The sequence below is a fragment of the Globicephala melas genome, chromosome 9 (assembly GCF_963455315.2).
Source record: "Globicephala melas chromosome 9, mGloMel1.2, whole genome shotgun sequence".
NCBI lineage: Eukaryota > Metazoa > Chordata > Mammalia > Artiodactyla > Delphinidae > Globicephala > Globicephala melas.
In genome coordinates this window covers 70,878,333-70,897,961 of record NC_083322.1, presented here as the reverse complement: position 1 = coordinate 70,897,961, position 19,629 = coordinate 70,878,333, and the positions used below count along the sequence as shown (strand labels likewise).

The following is a 19,629-nucleotide window of genomic DNA, read 5'->3' as shown; positions in this document are numbered from 1 at the left end:
TCTCACAATTCTGGAACCTGAAAGTCTGAGGTGAGGGTGCCATCCTGGTTGCATCCTGTAGAGGGTTCTCCTTCCGGCTTGCAGATGGCCACCATCTCGCCATGTGCTCACAGGGCCTTTCCTTGGTACATGCATTCAGGGAGAGAGAGAGAGAAAGCTCTCTGGTGTCTCTTATAAAGACACTAATCTCGTCAGACCAGGGCCCTGCCCTCATGACCTCATTTAACCCTAATTACTTCCCAAAGGGCCAATCTCTAAATACCATCACATTGGGGGTTAGAGCATCAACATATGAATTTGGGGGGGACAAAAGCACTCAGTCAATAACCGTGCCTAATAAAAAAATATATTTTGAATTAGCTGAGTACTCTAAGACATTTTTTTCTTTTGATCTGAGCAGACATCATGTTCATCACTGACAAAAAAATCTGTCAAGGCCTCCTTAATTTCTCTTAGGAGGTTAAGAAGTGGACGCTCAGTCTTGTTTTCTCAATACTGCTTTCCCTGGGTTCTCCATATGGTTACTTAGGCCCAGACACATCATCCTTGTGGAGCGCTAATGCCCAGTCCAGCCTGTGCATAAGAATACTCAGATAGGAGTACTGGATGAATGGTCCCCAGGATCGTGCATGAGATCAGAACACATTAATGTCAAATTAACATAAATAAGGCAAAAATAGTTGTTTTTATTTCCAAAAGAGCTAAGTCAGATGGTATCACTCATGACTTTCCTACCCAAGACGTGATAAGCAGGGCAGGAAATAGGCCTGAACTCCACGTCCCTTGGCTTTCATAGCATGACCAGATCTCCTTGTCGGAGAGGGCTAAGGCTTGAATAATTATTAATTCGCTAAGATGCATAATCTATCTTTACCAAATGGACCAAAAGCAACAGAGCAGCAGCAATCTTGCAGAGGACAGAATGCTTGGTGACACTGCAGCCAACCCCTAAGGGGGAGACTTCCTCATTTCTGCTTCTTGGCTTTGAACTGGATTGAGAGCACTTTTGTATAACCCCTTTGTGAGAGATTCTAGAAGCTGGGATTTAATTTTGTAGAGTCTCCTGAGGGGTCTTTATTCCTCAGGGTGTCAGGACAACTCTCACACCACAGGAGGGTTCCTCACTTATTTCCACTTCAAAGGAGCATTAATAATAATCCTCCTTATTACAGAATCCAACCAGACCTTTCTGGTGTGATGATTAATTGGGAGGTGTTACTTTTTTTTTTTCTCCAATATATCAGGTGCAATCATTTCAGCCCCTAAAAATAAATGTTCTCTCTGCAAAAAAACAGCAACAAACAAAAATGTTTTGAAAAGTAATCACTTGTTTAAAAAATGGAAATTGGGCTTCTGTGTTGTAAGGAATGTATGGGCATAACGGTGAAATCCAACACTGGTAAATGATCTGACTACCTCAAAGTGAAGTTTTTGCCTTCCTACAGTGGCCTTTAACCCTGCCCTTTCCTCCAATCTGAGAAGAGCTGATGTTGATGGAACATATAATGGCCCCTTTCCTGTGTAGTAAAGTCAGCAATAAAGCTTAGTAATTAAGGGTACCAGGGAGGCCCAGCCCAGCAGGCTAGTGGTGTGGCGAACACTTTTAGAACTTCAAACAATATCAAAGTCACTAAGAAGCGGGCCTAGCTCCGTTCTGGTTTGAATTAAGCCTCACTTCCACATGCACTTTTCAAATCCAAGCTCAAACAAGAAAGCCAAGGCCTTCTGGATTTCATTAGAGCCAATTATCTTATCTGTTTCATCTCAGACCTGACCCTAAGGCTGGCAAACAGCTATTCAGTGCATTTGTGTGGTTGTTTGAGAAAGCCTCCAGTCAGCCAATGGCCCGAGGACCTGCTAATTAAAACACCGTTGCCCCCTGCCTCTAGTGATTAAATATTTTCAAGCTTTTGTAAATAATTTTTCCATTCTTTGCCCCAAGCCTCAAAGGTCCAATCCATGCAGTAATTTATTTAGTTTGTCAGAGAAGACTGTTGGAAATAGGGTCATAATGGAACCTTTGGAGACTTTTATATGTCTTGGTACTTCTGAAAGTGACAGTTTATAAACCAGCCAAATGTGTACACTGTTCTGATGTAATTATGGCCTAATGGCCTTTCTCCTTTTGAAGTGATATAGTGTATAACAGGCTTACATTTTGTCAATAATCATATTTCCTCAAATGTCAACATGATATCTAGCATTGGAATTTAATGAGATCATTTAAGTCCTAGAAATTGTATCAAGGTACACTGCCTTCAAGCTTCTTGCCTGAGGGTGGGTCACAGTCAGGAAGACTAGCTTGGGAAGACTAATCGAATTCTTGCTTGCTCTTTGTGGCAAGGACCTGCTAGAGAACACTGAATTCTTTCCAGAGCCAACTTCTGAGAAATCAGTGAGTGATATGATGATGCCACTTCAGAGAAGAAAACATTCAGGGAGAACATTTAGAATTAAAATCATTAGATTAATAACTTTTTCCAGACCTAATTTATATTCAGAGTGATCTGAGAACTTCAGAATGATACTTATCTTACAACTGGATTGTGGGGAGGGAGAGGACATTAAGAACTTGCTTTGTAGCTGCGACGTACACTACAGCATACATGGGTTTGCTAAACACCCCAGGAAGCCCACCACGGCCCTCCTAACACATGGACTTCCCTGCCCCCCAAGCTCCTCGGGCGTGACCTGGCCATGCGTGCCAAGGTGCATGTAACGCCAGACTAGCTCCTCCTGGACCAAGACACAGACAGAGCAGTGGGTGAGCATACACAGCAAACACCTCTCTTCCCTACTGCCCTGGGTACAGCCATTCAAACTCACAGCTCTTCTGGCCAGCGCAGTCATGTTTTATGGGAGGAAAATAAAAATCCGGGGTTTTGTTTGTTGTTCTTGTTGCTCTTTTTGAAGTATTACAAGAAAAAATGTTGGCAGGCTCATTAGCTGCATCCAGTGTTCACTAACGCACCTATGAAAAAGAGCTATGGGACGGAGCAGCTCTGCTTCTGCTCTTCTTAAAATGACACTTTGGTCTTATCCTAAAGAATAGGCTTTTAATAAAAACATCCACCAAAGGCAAACAATTCAACAATATATAAAGCACCAGGGGGCAACCTCGTGGTTCAGTAACAGTCTGGAGCCATTCCAAAGCAGAATATGTGGGTATTTTACAAGGAACAATACACTTTTCCAAAGGTATTATAAAACAACAAAATTTTAAAGTGGGCCTTCAAACTTGGTACAGGATTTCATGCTCAGCTCTGACAATGGGATGATCTTTTTACATTCTAATTTCTTCAAAAGCATGTTTAGAGAACTGTGTCAAACATTATGTCTATATATCTATATAGAGATATCACTGCTTTTTTAGAAGACACAAAATAGTAATTTGTTTACTTTCAAAAAACTGACACTAGTAAACTAACGAGTGAGTGATCCTTCTTTCATAATTATTATTTTTCATTTGGATCCTGTATTTGATTTATATCAATTGTCATACCCTCAAATAACTAAACTAAGGGCAATATATTTAGCTTCTGACAGACTTCAGTCTTCTAATTTAGAATTTAATCAGATAACTAAACTGAATCAATAAAATAAGACACACCCCAGATTTTATTATTTCTGTCCCTGCCTTTTTCACCTGCCGAGTCACTTGGAAAAATTATGTTTATTGCAGAAAAAGGCATCACTGAATAATTTCTGCAAATGTATTTTCAATTTAGAAGTCCTGGAATATGAAAGGGAAGTGATAGTATCAGAAACTTATACAAGGGAGAGGACTCGGGTACACAAAGCAAAGTCAGAGGCCCAATGCGGCAACTTTAACATTTAAGAGACTTCTGAAACTGAAAGCACAGAAGATCAAGCTTTCTTTGGGCTACAAAACTTTTAAATTATAAATCTGTGCCAGCTCCATTCTTAATCTGGATTGTAAATAAACTCCCCTTCACATCTTAGCTTTCACTATTATTCAGTCCATTTCAGTAATTCCAATATTGCTTTAATTTCAAGAAGTTATGAAACAACAAAAAATATACATCCTAGGTGAACCAATATTTTGTTTTCAACTACAACAATATACATCTTTAATACATAAGATAATATGTAGAGGCTATTTTTTGACGGCCATTTCTGCAATTATTTTCGGATGCAAAATATGCCCAAGTTGAGATGCAGATGGATTTAAAATTCTGCTGAGATTGAAAGGTGACTCACTCATCCATCTCCCCCTTCTCCAGCCCACTTTTTTTTACTTTTGGATAAAATGCCTAATTTTTTCTCCAGAGCCTCAGACTGTGTATTCTCAAAACTTTTTTTTTTGGCTGCTCTGCATGGCTTGTGGGATCTTAGTTCCCCAACCAGGAATCAAACCCAAGCCCCCTGCAGTGGAAGCGTGGAGTCCTAACCACTGGACTGCCAGGGAATTCCCCTCCCACCCACTTTTTAAATTGCAAAATATGAATTATAATGGCAAGAATGTTACTTTGCTGAGCCTTTCCCATTAGGAGTTACGCAGTCTATAAGCCTGCTGACCTCCGTATGGCTTCACAACAGGGCTGATCTTTGGAGTAGAAGATGTTTAGACAACAAATACCCAGAACTGGGGCGCCCATAAGAAAGATGGACAGATTTATAAGAGTTACAAGGACAAGTCCTCACCCTTCTATAAAAGTGCCAGAGGAGTTTAAATGTCTATATAAATGGGAACAAATGTTGATAAGTTTCATCTACATGACATCAAATCATTGGGATGAAATATGGAAAACTGAATCTATCATTCAGATATCTGATGTCATGCAAAGACCTGGACTACTATCTGAAAGTCCTGCCTACCAGAAAATGGTGTAAGTTTCGGCCCTGAACCTCAGAAGTAATATCTGAACAGACTTCCTACTGAACACAAGTTTCCCAAAGTGGACCCTTTTACTTGGAAAAGTTAATAAGTAAATTTCTATTAGTAAACATTATATTTATCTAGTTCAGAAAAAAGATTACAAATTTACATTTATGGTATATTAAAACAAAGTTCTATCTCTTTTTTCACATTATTTGTCATCTCAAACTTAGTTACAGTAAACTTTAGGTGTGAAATCATGGAAATGGAGGGGAATTATTCAGTTTCAAGATAACACATGAAGAACAAAAGGCATTGAAATTTGGTTAATAAATAGTTGTTTAATGAAATACAGGATAAGTGACTTTTATTTGGCTTTATCTTACCAGTAAATGAAGCATAATCTTAAAATATTCACTAAAACTGTGAAAAAAGTGTGACTCCATAGTTTATTAATTATATTTATCTTCCATTCTGGCTATGTCATAATTAACAGCACACCAATTCCATTATTACTAGATGAGATGATTTAAGTTGATGAATTGATCTGAGCTGCTTGACAGTCCAAAAGATCTGCTATTTCTGGCCTAAAATGCTTCACAATAATATTTTGTAGAAAGCTTTCATTTCCTGATATCTCTGAGTATTACACATATGTTGGGAGGATTTTGTGCAAGGCAAGGGTTTTATAATCCATTGTTCCATCTTGAAAATAAAAACAAATCGTTTCTAGTCACGCAAACTGCTTTCTTCCTTAGAGAGAAGTGCTAAGGAAAAGTTAATAGAACATAGCTACTCTTTTAATTAGCCCTTATTATTTGGAAAACTGTATAATTGCTACACGAATTCCTGGAAATTTCTGGCTTTAAAACTGTTCTAAGTCAGAAGGGAAAAATGTCTTAAAATTTTTACAGTTGATCTGACCTTTTAAAATAATAATAAAAACTATGCCTTGCATTTGAACTATTTTAAATAGTTCTTCACAGAAGATAATATAATTCACATTTCAAAACTTCAAGCACTTCAAGATACTTCCTGGACTTTTTACCTGAGTTCTATACTGTCTAATAATATCATATCTCTTTGATGCTCAGCTCAAAAATGAAGTTTGCAAGTGTCCCAAGGAAGACAGGTGTGCATAAGATCAATTTACTCCCAGGGTCAAAGAGCAAAATTCTAAGGGTATCTAGAGACACACACCTATAGAAATTGTAATTTTTTGATGAAAATTGGTACAATATGTTGCACAGATGAAAGAGAAAAAATTATTCTTAAACTATACTTATTGCTGAGACTAAAGAGCAGATAGAGCTGACAGCTTTCTAAAAGTTATTCCTACGGATCTTTTTCTTCTGACCTATTCTGATAAAACTTCTTGAAACATCTCTACATGCTGAATATAAAGAACAGAATCTGGACAAAGAATTAAACTGTAGATCACTCCAGCAGTAATTTCATATGTATTGCTCTTCATTGAAATAAAATATCAATAGATGAAAATCATTACTGCTTTGTTCCCAAGACTGATTGACAAGTTTGGATTTGAAGCCCACATCTTCTTTATTAGCCAAGTCTTTCACAAAGAGAAAATGTGGGCTTGATTTGTGAGCTATGATAAATGGTCTGAGAAAGATGGTAGTAGGGCCAATTTGATATGTACAGTATTTCATATTGGCAAATTGCTTCAAGAAATTCCACCCTCTTTCCCAAAATGTCTTCAACATCCTTGGGAAAATACATACTATCATGAGCATAATATATTAGGTTGTCATTAACAATTGAAAATCCATTTCAAGACTGGGAAGCATCAACCACAGTTCTTATAGACAAAACAAGACCCCAAATCATTTTGCAGTATTGAGTATGATTTTTAGATGACAACAAATCATTCTTTATTTGAAAATTGGAGCTAAGCATTCATTTATCAGTCTACGTTCTATTAAAATTTAATTTGGGTTTTCTCAAGTTCAATCGCATACCCATTCCAAAAAAATCTAAATGTGTACATAATAAAAAAAAATTTGTTTTAACAAAAAAGGAAAAAATATATTTTCCATTGTAAACAGTCTCGTTATCAAAAGGAAGAAAAATTATAGGGGTGTTATTTGATAGGCTTAATGTGGCACTTGAGGAAAGGCACAAAGAGAAGTGGCTTGGAATTATTATATGATACAAGGGTAGTGAGAATCAGGGAGTAATTTTCAATTTTAAAATAGTATTACCAATTTAGATGTCGAAGATAAATGCTGGATAGACTAAAATGCACTGGCAAAGAATTTCTCACTTTATTATTGTTTTGTTACCCCTACTCTTGACAGAGGAACTACAGTTTATAGCTCAGGGCCAAAGGAGTACTGTCTCTACACTCACACTTTTTGCCACCCAGTCCCTGATCACCGTTAACCAGCTATGTGACATCAGGTAACCAACCTACTGAACTCAAGGGAGGCTTGGTATCCTCATCTGGAAACTGGGAGCACTTAATTCAACAACTTGTAAAGATGAAAAGAAATGAGCAACTAGCAAGTCCTCAATGAATTTCTATATTACTATGATATTATTATCATTATATTATGTTATTATTTTTATAATAGTTTTACTTTACATTCTCTTACCATGAAATTTCACTAAAATATGATAAAAATAAGAATAACCATAAAAATATGTACTTAGTTGTCATTACCAACGAGAGAACATAAATATTTACTATGATCCCATCTCATTTCTTAGACAGAATTAAGCAACCTCTAAATTTCAGACTATGCATATGCCAAGACTATTTAGAAGTCAGTGCTCTAAAATTAGTTATAACAACAATGATATGTTTGATAAAAAAGAAAATAAAATATTGTACTTATTTATGTTCACTGCCCAAAATTATCTACTATCATTCCATGGTAAATTCAACCACTCTAAGAAAACTCCAAGCTAACCATTACTGACTAGTTGTCTGAGGAGTAGCTGCTCTATGAATATGACAATTAAGGGTTCTATTCTCTCCTCTCAAGTTAAATGTATATGTTTCTATTTTTGCCACAAACAGAAGTCATAGGAAGCTCTATTTTAAAGATGCTGTATCTACAATAGAATTGACAGTGTGACAGATGAACTGAGAATAGATGTTATCTAGTCAAGTTTCCAGTCACAGTTTTGTGTCAATGGATTTTAAATTTGCTTATATCATTAAAGCAAACAGGTATAAACCAAAGACAATGGAAAGAGATATATGCTGTTTGGGCTCTTTGTATATGTCCAACTGATTCAGCTGCTTTGACTTTGTAATAAATATGCTAATTTTTAAACATTCTATTGGTTATATGGTCAAAGTATTTTAGCAAAGGCTACATTTGCAAGCACAAAAACATTTTGATTAAAGAGATACTTCATCAATCAATGAAAAGAAAAAACAACTAGTTTACAGTAGAAATAACAACACTTTTTTTTTTTTTTTTGCGGTACGCGGGCCTCTCACTGCTGGGGCCTCTCCCGCTGCAGAGCACAGGCTCCGGACATGCAGGCCCAGTGGCCATGGCTCACGGACCCAGCCGCTCCACGGCCCGTGGGATCCTCCCGGACCTGGGCATGAACCCGTGTCCCCTGCATCGGCAGGCGGACTCTCAACCACTGCACCACCAGGGAAGCCCACAACACATATTTTGACTAGATATTTATTTTCTAGACTAGATAACTTGCTCAAATCCTCTTTTTCAGTTGGCATACTGACAACCTTGGTGAAACAGAATCATTCTGTTTAGAAGTTTTCCCCGAGAGGTGAACATGCCCAAAGACCTGATATTTACAGACCATTTGTATTTGGAAATTCTTACCATTAACAAATATTAATTATGGTAGCTACAGACTATAAGCACGTTAGCCTGGAGAGCAGTAATTTTTTAAAAATCACAACTTGTTTGCATCTAAGGAACCCAGATCAACAGCTCTAAGCCAATCTCTTAGCTTGTTTTCAGTGTGTGCCAAATGAGTCATTTATTATTTCATCAATACCTTCCAACTGTAAAGCGCTTATACCTATTTTTTGAAATTAAAAATCCAGAGATCATCATTCATTCATTTATTTATCTATCCAATAAAACATGAATAATTTGAAGAACTACTAATATTTTATTTCTACAGTGGAAATTGCTACTCTCTTTTTAAAACACGTGGAGATGTTTTCCTCATTAGATTCAATTAGAAGCATGAGATACATATTATCTTGCCCACTATGAACAGACTACTAATACTGTTAAAATTACCATACTACCCAAGGTAATCTATAGACTCAGTGCAATTCCTATCAAAATACCAATGGCATTTTTCACAGAACTAGAAAAAATAAACTCAAAATTTGTATGGAAACCCAAAGAGGCTGAACATCCTAAAAAATCTTGAGAAAGAAGAACAGAGCTTGAGGAATCACTCTCCTTGACTTCAGACTATTATAAAAGCTACAGCAATCAAAACATTATGGCACTGGCACAAAAACAGACACATAGATAAATGGAACAGAATAGAGAGCCCAGAAATAAACCCAAACATTTACGGTCAATTAACCTATGACAAAGGAAGCCAGAATATACAATGGAGAAAAGACAGTCTCTTCAATAAGTGGTGCTGGGAAAACTGGACAGCTACATGTAAAAGAACGAGATTAGAATATTCTCTAATATCATATACAAAAATAAACTCAAAATGGATTAAAGACCTAAATGTAAGACCATAAAATTCCTAGAGGAAAACATAGGCAGAATACGCTTTGACAGAAATCATAGCAATATATACTTTTTGGATCTGTCTCCTAAAGCAAAGGAAATAAAAGCAAAAATAAACAAAAGGGACCTAATTAAACTTAAAAACTTTTGCAAAGCAAAGGAAACCATTGACAAAATGAAAAGACAACTAACTGAATGGGAGAAAATATTTGCAAATGATATGACCAATAAGAAGTTAATATCCAACATATATAAATAGTTCATACAACTCAACATCAGAAAACCAAATAACCTGACTAAAAAATGGACAAAAGAACTGAATAGACATTTTTCCAAAGAGGACATGCAGATGGCCAACAAACACATGCAAAGATGCTCAACATCGCTAATCATCAGAGAAATACAAATGAAAACCACAATGAGATATCAGCTCACACCGGTCAGAATGGCTATCATCAGAAAGAACACAAATAACAAATGTTGGCAAGGATGTGGAGAAAAGGGCACTCGCACACACTGTTGGTGGGAATGTAAATTAGTGCACCCAATGTGGAAAAGAGCATGAAGGTTCTCAAAAAATTAAAAATACAACTACCATATGACCCAGAAATTTCACTCTGGGGTACACATCCCAAAACAACCAAAAACACTAATTCGAAAAGATATAGGCACCCCAATGCTCACAGCAGCATTGTTTACAGCTGCCAAGATACGGAAGCAACCTAAGGGTCCATCAACAGATGAATGGATAAAGAAGATGTAGGGGGTGTGTGTGTGTGTCTGTGTGTGTGTGTGTGTGTGTGTATGCACACAATGGAATACTACTGAGCCATAGAAAAGAATAAAGTTTTGTCATTTGCAGCAACATGGATGGACTTGTAGGGCATTATGCTAGGTGAAATAAGACAGACAGAGAAAGACAAATATTGTATGATATCACTTATATGAAAAAGCTAAAAAAATACAACAAACTAGTGAATATAACAAAAAAGAAGCAGACTCACAGATACAGAGAACAAACTAGTACTTACCAGTGGAGAGAGGGAAGGGGGGCAATTTAGAGGTAGGGGATTAAGAGGTACAGACTATTATGTACAAAATAAGCTACAATGATATATTGTATAACACAGGGAATATAGCCAGCATTTTATAATAACTATAAATAGAGTGTAACCTTTAAAAATTGTGAATCACTATACTGTACACCTGTAACATGTAATATTGTACAAAAAATAAATTCTCTTATATAAATAACCACTTTAACATCTACAGAACTCTTAAAGAATTAATCTTTAGAAAAAATGTGTCCAGCACTCATCTAGGGATTATGGATAAGACAGAACCATTGGAACAATATTTTGAAGTGACTGGAACAGAAGCTGCTAAGCAGGCATTTAGCAAATTTGTTGAATGAAGAGAAGACATTTGAAATTGTTATAAGCAAATGAATGGGTGTTCAGAGTTCTTTGTGAAGCATGCTCCTTGAGGGACCAAGGGATAGGATTCATGCAGGTCCCTCACGGGTTTCCAATGCTTCTACTGTAGTGTATTACTCCCCCTTTCTTCTCTGATTTATTTATTTATTAACTGTTTCATTCAGCCAGTATTACTTAATAGCTCTTCTCTGCCATGCTGTGTACTAGGCATTTGTGATTTAGGTTTGGGGTAGAAGGCCTTATGTTTCAGTATAAGTTCACTATGCTTTATCACACCTTAGTCTTTTAAGTCATGAACAGTAGAAAAGAGTAGCAGTGTGGTGGTATAGAAAGAGCATAGATTTTTTTTTGTTTTTTTGCAGTATGCGCGCCTCTCACTGTTGTGGCCTCTCCTGTTGTGGAGCACAGGCTCCGGACACGCAGGCTCAGTGGCCATGGCTCACGGGCCTAGCCACTCCGCAGCACGTGGGACCTTCCCGGACCGGGGCACGAACCCGTGTCCCCTGCATCGGCAGGCGGACTCTCAACCACTGCGCCACCAGGGAAGCCCTAGAGCATAGATTTTAGAGCCACATCATGGCCCTTCCATATAGTAGTTCTGTGGCTTATACAAACCACTTAAGAAATAGCCATGATGTCTATAAAATTTATAATCTAGAACTGGCATGTAAGATCTTAATACAAATACCCATAATTATTTAATAAAATGATAACCTTAGAAATATATTTTAGGTGAACATAGAAGATATTTGAAATTATTTGAAGATTTTAAAAACTCCTGAGAAAAATCTGAATCATAACCTTCAATTATTTCAGAGATGAATGATAACTACAGGGAAGAAACAACTAATTATCTGAACTAATTTAGATATTCTCTTATATTTTTAAAACTATGTTTAAAACTTATAGCAAACATGAAAATGTTTGGTTTGCCTGCAATTTTCTTCTTGCCACATAAAAAAACACATAATAGAGACCACAAAGGCAATATATATGCAAATTTAAAATTAGCAGCCATCTTATATCCTATTATAAATGGAGTTTCAGAGAGGTTTTCCTTACAAAGATACTTATCATAGTCCAGAAACAATTAAAAATTAAGAAAAAAGAAAAGGTACCATTTACTTTTCTCCCAACCTCTGTATTCTGCACCCACACACAGATGCCAGAAAGAGCTTTAGTTTCAATACTTAGAAAAAGGATTATATTAAGAAGGATATGCTTATAAATTAATACTACATTAAAAATTATTTGGGAGTCTATCGCACTAGAGCCCCAAATTAGAAAGAAATTTATATATTTAGCTGGGCACTCTTTGCCTGCAAAAGACTTTATGAAGTATGATCTGTATACCTGCCACGCAATCCCACCCTCACTCTCTTGAGCCCACAGAGCAAGGTCATTTTATGGCTCCATGCTTTTCACACCACAGTCTATTCTCTCTGCCTAGTATGAAACCCCCTACTCCAATTCTTTTACCCCTTAAAAACTCCCACTCATCTTTGAATGCACAGGTTGAACAATACTTGATGAAGCCTTTCCCGAAACCCTTCAGGAAGAATTCATCATTTTATCCTCTCTATGTCTAAGGACATCTGTTCACTAGAACAATAAGTATCACTTCTATTATGTTCCCTGAGAGCAAACTGGCTCTAAATTCCAAGTGCTCGCCATTGTTCCTGGCACATACTGAGTGTTCAATGAGTATTTTTTGAATGAAAGACTTACTTTCTTGATTCCTCCTTAAAAAGTTTACAAGTATTTCTAGTTACACACGTTGAGCAGCAAGCAGACATGGTATAGTATAGTTAAAAACTGACAGAATTATTATAGTTTAAATCTGGTTCTTAAATAACTATGAACATTAAAAGTCACAATTTTACATTTCTGCAGCCTAGCTGAATAATGCTGCTTCTCCTCTAATTAAGCCTGGATATGGTGACCACACTGGGAAGTTTAAAAACGTTTTCTAAAATAAAGTGTCCACATTCCAGGCAAAGAGAAGGTGCCATTCTTGGGGATGTTCAAACACTTTCAGGAGCACTTGACTCACTTAACCATTTCAGTAAAAAATCAATAGTGTACACTTAATACCTGTTTTCACATTATTTAATGTAATTGTTGTGTTCAAAGGGGTTCTTTTTAAAAAATCTCATCTACCATTAACTTTGTCATGAGAGAACAAACAGATACAAAATATTAATTATCCTTCCCTGCTGTGAATGCATAATGCATTCTTATGTAAAGCAACAGTACCACAAATAGTATTGTGATAATAAAAAACTAGTAATTCTATGTTGCAGACCAATGACTATGATCATATGCTATGGTAAAGTTGAGAACTTAATGTGTGTATCATGTAAGTTACTAAGTCAACTTGGTAAACAGACAAATAAATTAATATGTGAGATAATGTAAAAATCTATTATCCCATTAGAGTTCCTTTAAAACATTAATAATGTTTTGTTAAGTTGCAAAAAGAATTCATAATATTGAAACCCCTATAGTTTCTTAATATAATTGTTTACTTTTACTGCTAATTAACGCAAGATATCTTCATAGACAACCCAAGTCAAAATAAATAAACTTATTTCACCTATTTTTCCTATAAATAGTAAAGATACATGTACTATAGAACATGTACATTTTTTTCAAAGTACAAATCTGAAATATGAGTAGAATTTTCCTCAAATATCAAGACAATATATTTATTTTAATGTATATTCTTAAAAATAGCAATTTTCTATCATTTTTCTTGGGCCTGTTTTCAAATGAGAAATGACTCTCAAAGGAGAAATTGAAGTATGAATGATACACAGGACAAGAGAAACCCATCAAAACTTTACTGATTAAAAAATTTTCTTATCTATTTCAGATGCGTTGTCAACAGGATTTTTCCCTTGGGAATTTATAATTGGTAAATTAGCCAAAGAAAAGAATGCTTCAAAAATTTCTTATCATGCAGTTGTTTGCTTTTGCTTCAAATGAACAAAACATCCAAAATTCATGCAGTACCAATAGGTTAAAATCTCCTAAAATCTTGCAAGTGAGGCACATATTGACATAATCTGCTATTTCCCTTAAAACATAGACCTTTCCAAACACTGAACAAAATTTTAATTCCAGAGAATAAATGCCTTAAAAAACTATATCCAAAACAACAACTTTTAATTTATTGTATTTCTTGTTTCAACTAATTTTTAGAGCTCTTTAGAAAAATAGTAGCAATGTGTATATATTAATATACACTTTAATTACTGCCTACATTTTCTAAAGAAACTGGCAACAACCAATTAATCAGTTGGTGTTTTAATGTGAGAGGGAAAATACACATACTATGATAGGGAAAAGCCATTTACTTAACCATGAAATGAGACTGCCTAGGCCAATGTTCCTTGGAACTAAGAATGCCAAGTGGTGCTATGTGTAAAATATGTGCAAAAAATTCTTTAGTCCAGTGAAGTTTGCGAAACGTCTGTTCAAAAAAGTTAAATAGGTAGTGAAGGAATTCCCAGAGCGGTTAATATGCTAATGTCCATTCTAAATCACATCATATGTCATAATAGGCAGAATTTTCCAGACTACTGAATAATAAAATCTTTTTTTCCCTTTTTTTTTTGTAGAAAGAGGGGAACATTCCTGGCCATTGATTACAACTAGGTCTTGATGTACCTTTTTTTGGTACACATACTCCTTAAGTGGCTTTGTAGCAATATTCAGGTCCCTCAAACCAAACATTTTTTGGAGCTTTAATAGAATGAGTCCTTTAGCTACTTTACCTTAGTTAGAAATTTACATTTCTCTTTTACATTTGGTGTTGTTTCATTTGTTTTCTAATTTTCCACTTTCAGAGAAAGAAGTACCAACCTGAACGCTTCAAGGTACTCAGTATCTCCCATGGGGGGATCAAGGCCACCTGTCCAGGCAATATTTATATTGTATCCTTCTCCAAGGCCTGTTCCAACCTAGGAAGAGAAAAACCACACCACAGTGGGTAGAGAAGAGCACAGGGAAGAAGCAAGAAGAGAGGAAAACAAACACATGTGAGCTCTTGAAATAAACATCAAACAACATGTCAAATCAGCCCAACTTTGCTTGACAACCAGTGCTCTGGGTTATGCACTTGTTCTGCACTGGTTCTTGGTCCCGTGGGACAATTCAGTAATCTCGTGTAATTTAAAACACCAGCAAAGGACAAGAAAATTAGGGGTAATCATGCAATGCAATTACCTGAAAGATACAAATAAAAGTGGGGCTCTAAAGAAATAAACCGAACCTCATTTGGGGCTCCACTGCCAGGGAAAAAGTTCCCTTCATCATAGCGATGGAGTGAAATATACAGGATGCTGGGGTCAGCATAAAAGGCCTGCTGTGTACCATTTCCATGGTGAACATCCTACAGGGGAAAAAAAAAAAACCAGATGACAAATACAGTCGTGTCTCACTCTGTGTGGAGACAACTTTTCTAATTTCTAGTTCCCTGTCTTTCTACCCCACCCTCCTTCTCATTTGCTGTCTTGTATGTCCCTCTTTCTTTCTCCTGTTCAGCTTGCTTCCACACCACCCCCTTTACTTCCTGAACTTTCAGGCAAATTACCCTTTAATGCACTCATTTTTTAAACTGGCTTCTAAAAATCAGGAAACCACAGCAAAGATGCCCTGGAGACTCCAGATGAGCAGTCATTGAGAAAGCCCAGTCCTTTGGTACAATTAGATATTTATACACCGGCCCTTTGTACTCTTTGCTTCAGTGATGGAATCTCGCATCCTGTTTTATGGAGGAATTTTATGACTTATTAACTGCCAACAGTTCATAACCCCTTAGGCTTAATTAACTAGCCTCATTGGCCTCTGCGGAAAGACTAATGTTTAAACTACAAACTAGTATTTTGCAGAAGGATCTATGGCTTACAGAGCATTTTCGCAATTCTTGACAGAACACTAAACATACGTGTATGCATTGATTTGCCAAGTCCCACCATTAAGGTCAAAGGCTTTGCAACCAGCTGAGTAAATTGGCTTTCTTGAAGCGTTCAATTCAGTTAGCAGTCCCTCAGCAGTTAGAATGACTTCAAAAGAGATGCCAGATGCAAAAAGGACTTCATACTTTATTTTGGTAAAATCGTGAAGGCAAGAGTCAAAGACACAGGAGCGTGAGCTCATTAGCTATTAAATCATTTGGGCCAAAGCAGAAAGATGGCATGGGCCTTTATGCAATCTTGTCCAATCTGCCTAATTTTAATATTATATTATGGCTCTCTTCCCAGCCTCCTTCTTCCTATTTTTTCTTTCTCCACACCACTCCCCCTTCCCACAGGAAAAAAAAGGGGCCTGTTTCATTAAAATGAAAGAAAAAAAATTCTTAGGACATTTGTATTTGATAATGATTCAAGACTTAATAGTTCTTTTTTTCTAATTGTTTTATGATATAAACATGCTGGAATTGATAAAAGATATAGGAAAAATAAAACCAATAGCATTTTTAAAAACATCCTTACTAAAAGACCCCAAGTGTCAAGAGTCTCAGTTAATATGGTTCCTAATAGCTTCTGACCAAGATAAAATAAATGACTCATAAAAGTGAATAACCTATATATTTGTATTTAATATAATATTACTGCTACATGTGTAACATTTATAGTTTCAGGTTCTGTTATAAAAAACTATTGGTCACTTGTAACTACTTACTTACACTGTATTTTATATCAGTAAGAATCACACTATTTTCAACAATGATTCCTACAATTTTTGAGTCAGGTACCATGCTAAATATCTTACATAGATTATTTAACATTTATATGAGGTATATGATATTATCGCTGATTTAAAAGGTAAATAGACTGAGACTTGGAGAGCTTCAGTTATTTTTCAAGACAGCGTCTTGAATCCACTTCTCACTCCAAAGGCCAAACTCATAACCATTATGCTGTTAACTTACACTTACATTCATTATCTCTTTGATCTTCTTAGCAAACCTAAGAAGTGAGACTGGTGGTCATTATTGCTCCTTATTGAGGTTTATATAACTTGTCTCCACTTCAACCTCCAGCCCAGAACTCCCTCACTAGACACCACTGAAACCTCCTTTTGGTGGGTTCTAAAAGCAGTGAGCTTGCTATCCACAGTGTAGACATACACTAATCTTCCCCCCTTTTACATAGTACATATATCCAAAATCAATTAAGGAATCATAAAATATTTAGAAAGAAAGGCATCTTTCCAGAAACTTGTACTGACTAAAGGCATACACACACATCAGGAAAAAAAATAGCTTACTGAAAAATATATATATTAATTCCTGGATTTCTGAACGTTTAAAGGAAAGGAAGGAGGAAATAGCAAAACTTGTCCTTTATGAGAACAAAAATGATACAATTTAACCCACAATGTCTTGAATTTGCTACTGGATACCTAGAGGATGGACAAACAAAATATTTTGAAAAATAACAGTGATAGAATGTTTGCATTGCTACTACAGGATAGAATTTTTAGTCAGCGTTGTAAGAAAAATTTTTCGCTGGGCCTAGATACATCCACAGTTTGCAAACCAGAAAAATATTGCCTTGATGTTGTAAAGGTTTATCTAAGAAGGTCAAATAAAAGATCATTTGTCTTAGATATAAAATAATATGTTCTTCAAAAATGTGTTGGGTGCTTATTGTTGCACAAATTTCAGAATAAGAAATATACTCTTGCCCACAGCACAATAAGGTTTCAACAGACATTATTCATTAAAATTCACAAACCCATTCTAAAAATACTTGGATAATTCTTGATTCCATATTTATATTCACAAAGCATTTAGAGATAAAGGTAAGTCCAAATGTGCCTTTTGTTTTGGGCAACAACTTATAATCTTGAGAGTATTTTTCCAGTTTCTCTGAAAATATAAATGCAAACTACTTACTGGTCAGATATGATCTGAGGATTTTTTCTCCACAGCAACAAATATATACTAGATCAATATAAGACAATTATTGGTGATTATGAGGACTTACTATAGTAAGGAAGTGAACCAAATCATGAACAGCCTCAAAACAGATCTTGTATCTAAGATTTGCTGGGAAATACTGAAAAATAATTTCGCTATTTTACTGGTTAACGACATACTGTGAAAATTTATCCTATACAAGGATTTAGAGCCAACATGTTTTCACTACAATGTTAAAATAGCTCTGAATAAATTATATATTCTATCAACTAACGTTATCACTTATAATTATTTAGTACGGGCACTTGCGACAATCCTTTGGTCAAGTTTGGTGCTTGACCAAAAATGGAATTGCCTAAAATCTATGGACATTTGAAGTGTCTTTTTTTTTTTTTTTTAATGAAAATAGCCTAAAATATATTATTTTCGACTGAAGGTCACATTACATAAAAGCTACCTGAGTCATTCAGGCAAATCCTACTTCTAGGACAGGTTCACGCCCTGAACACAACGGCCAGTCTCTTGCAAGCTGAGAAGCAGGTGCACCTGCTCTCTTTCCTCACCAATCTGCGTATCTTTGGAATCTTCCCCAGAAGGAGAACTGGAATGAATAAGCTCCACAGATCAACTAGAATCATTCCTGCCTAAAATACTCAACGCCTCTGATATTTGGCTGTGGCTTCAAATAGGGGGTGAATTAGAGCTCTCTGTTACTAGGCATCTAAAAAATGTGGAATCTAGCTGCTCAAACAATGGAGTACCTCTGCCTTCTGTTGGCCTAGGAATTGATGGAGCTGGTTCATACCATTTAGCTAAAGTTAGTGACTTTGTATATGCAGGAATGAAGTTCTTCTGCCGCTGAAGAACCTTCACTTTTCCTCTGCTAACTTGCAGAACAGACCTGTCAGCCAGGGAGAACGGATGTCTCAGCGCCACGTGGCACTTTAAAACTTCCTTCTCAGCAGCTGGAAGAAACAGGGGAATTTCCTCAAAGTATCCCTGCAGCTGCAGAATTTGGAAGACTTGAAAGTAAGAATATGCGGGCTGGTGGTGATCTCAGAGGCAACCCTTTGGACAGAACTTCATATGTTTAGAGAATATAAAACAAAAACTTCTCTTTTACTATAGCCTGTTGGGAAATCAGTATCCTTTACGTGGGATAATGGAGCAAATTCATAATCAAAGGCCAGTAAGCTTACAGGACACTCCTAATAGCTACCAAGCAACTTAATTTATAAATCATATCAAATTACATCCAACAAACTTTTATTCTTATATTCATGTACAAAAACAAAACCTTACACACAAATCCTCTGAGGTACAAAATATTCATCTATCACAAGCCAGGCATTTTAGCCTTCAAGTCTCTTGTACAATTCATTGCTTTAGAGTTTGGATGTCACAAATGTGCTTTTAAAGAGCCTCTTAACAGTTATTATCTTCATAGTAGAGGAGATTCCTCAGAAAGTAATACTAAAAAATTCTTAAGGATAGGGTGACAGTTTAACAATCTCCTTCCTGAATAATTGTGACAAATTTAGAAAGCATAGAAAAATTTTCCCACAATCCTTGGTCTTCGTCTGCTACCTTTCTTCAAGTTTTTTGCTTATCGTTCGAGCAAAACTTAAGAGTTCTAGAAACATATTAAATGTTTTTTAAATTTACCATCTTATAAATCATGCAAGCCAATGATTATTAATTATTTAAAAT

General features: G+C 36.0%; 1 protein-coding gene across 1 annotated transcript in view; it reads right to left on the bottom strand.

Moving 5' to 3' along the window:
• HDAC9 (histone deacetylase 9) overlaps positions 1-19,629 on the bottom strand; it is an 812,002-nt gene that overhangs the window by 186,119 nt on the left and 606,254 nt on the right. Inside the window, exons 21-22 of the mRNA XM_060304692.2 lie at positions 15,265-15,384; positions 14,856-14,953 (exon numbers count right to left, since the gene is read on the bottom strand). Of these exons, the coding sequence (XP_060160675.1) occupies positions 14,856-14,953; positions 15,265-15,384 (218 nt within the window). The remainder of the gene's footprint in view (positions 1-14,855; positions 14,954-15,264; positions 15,385-19,629) is intronic.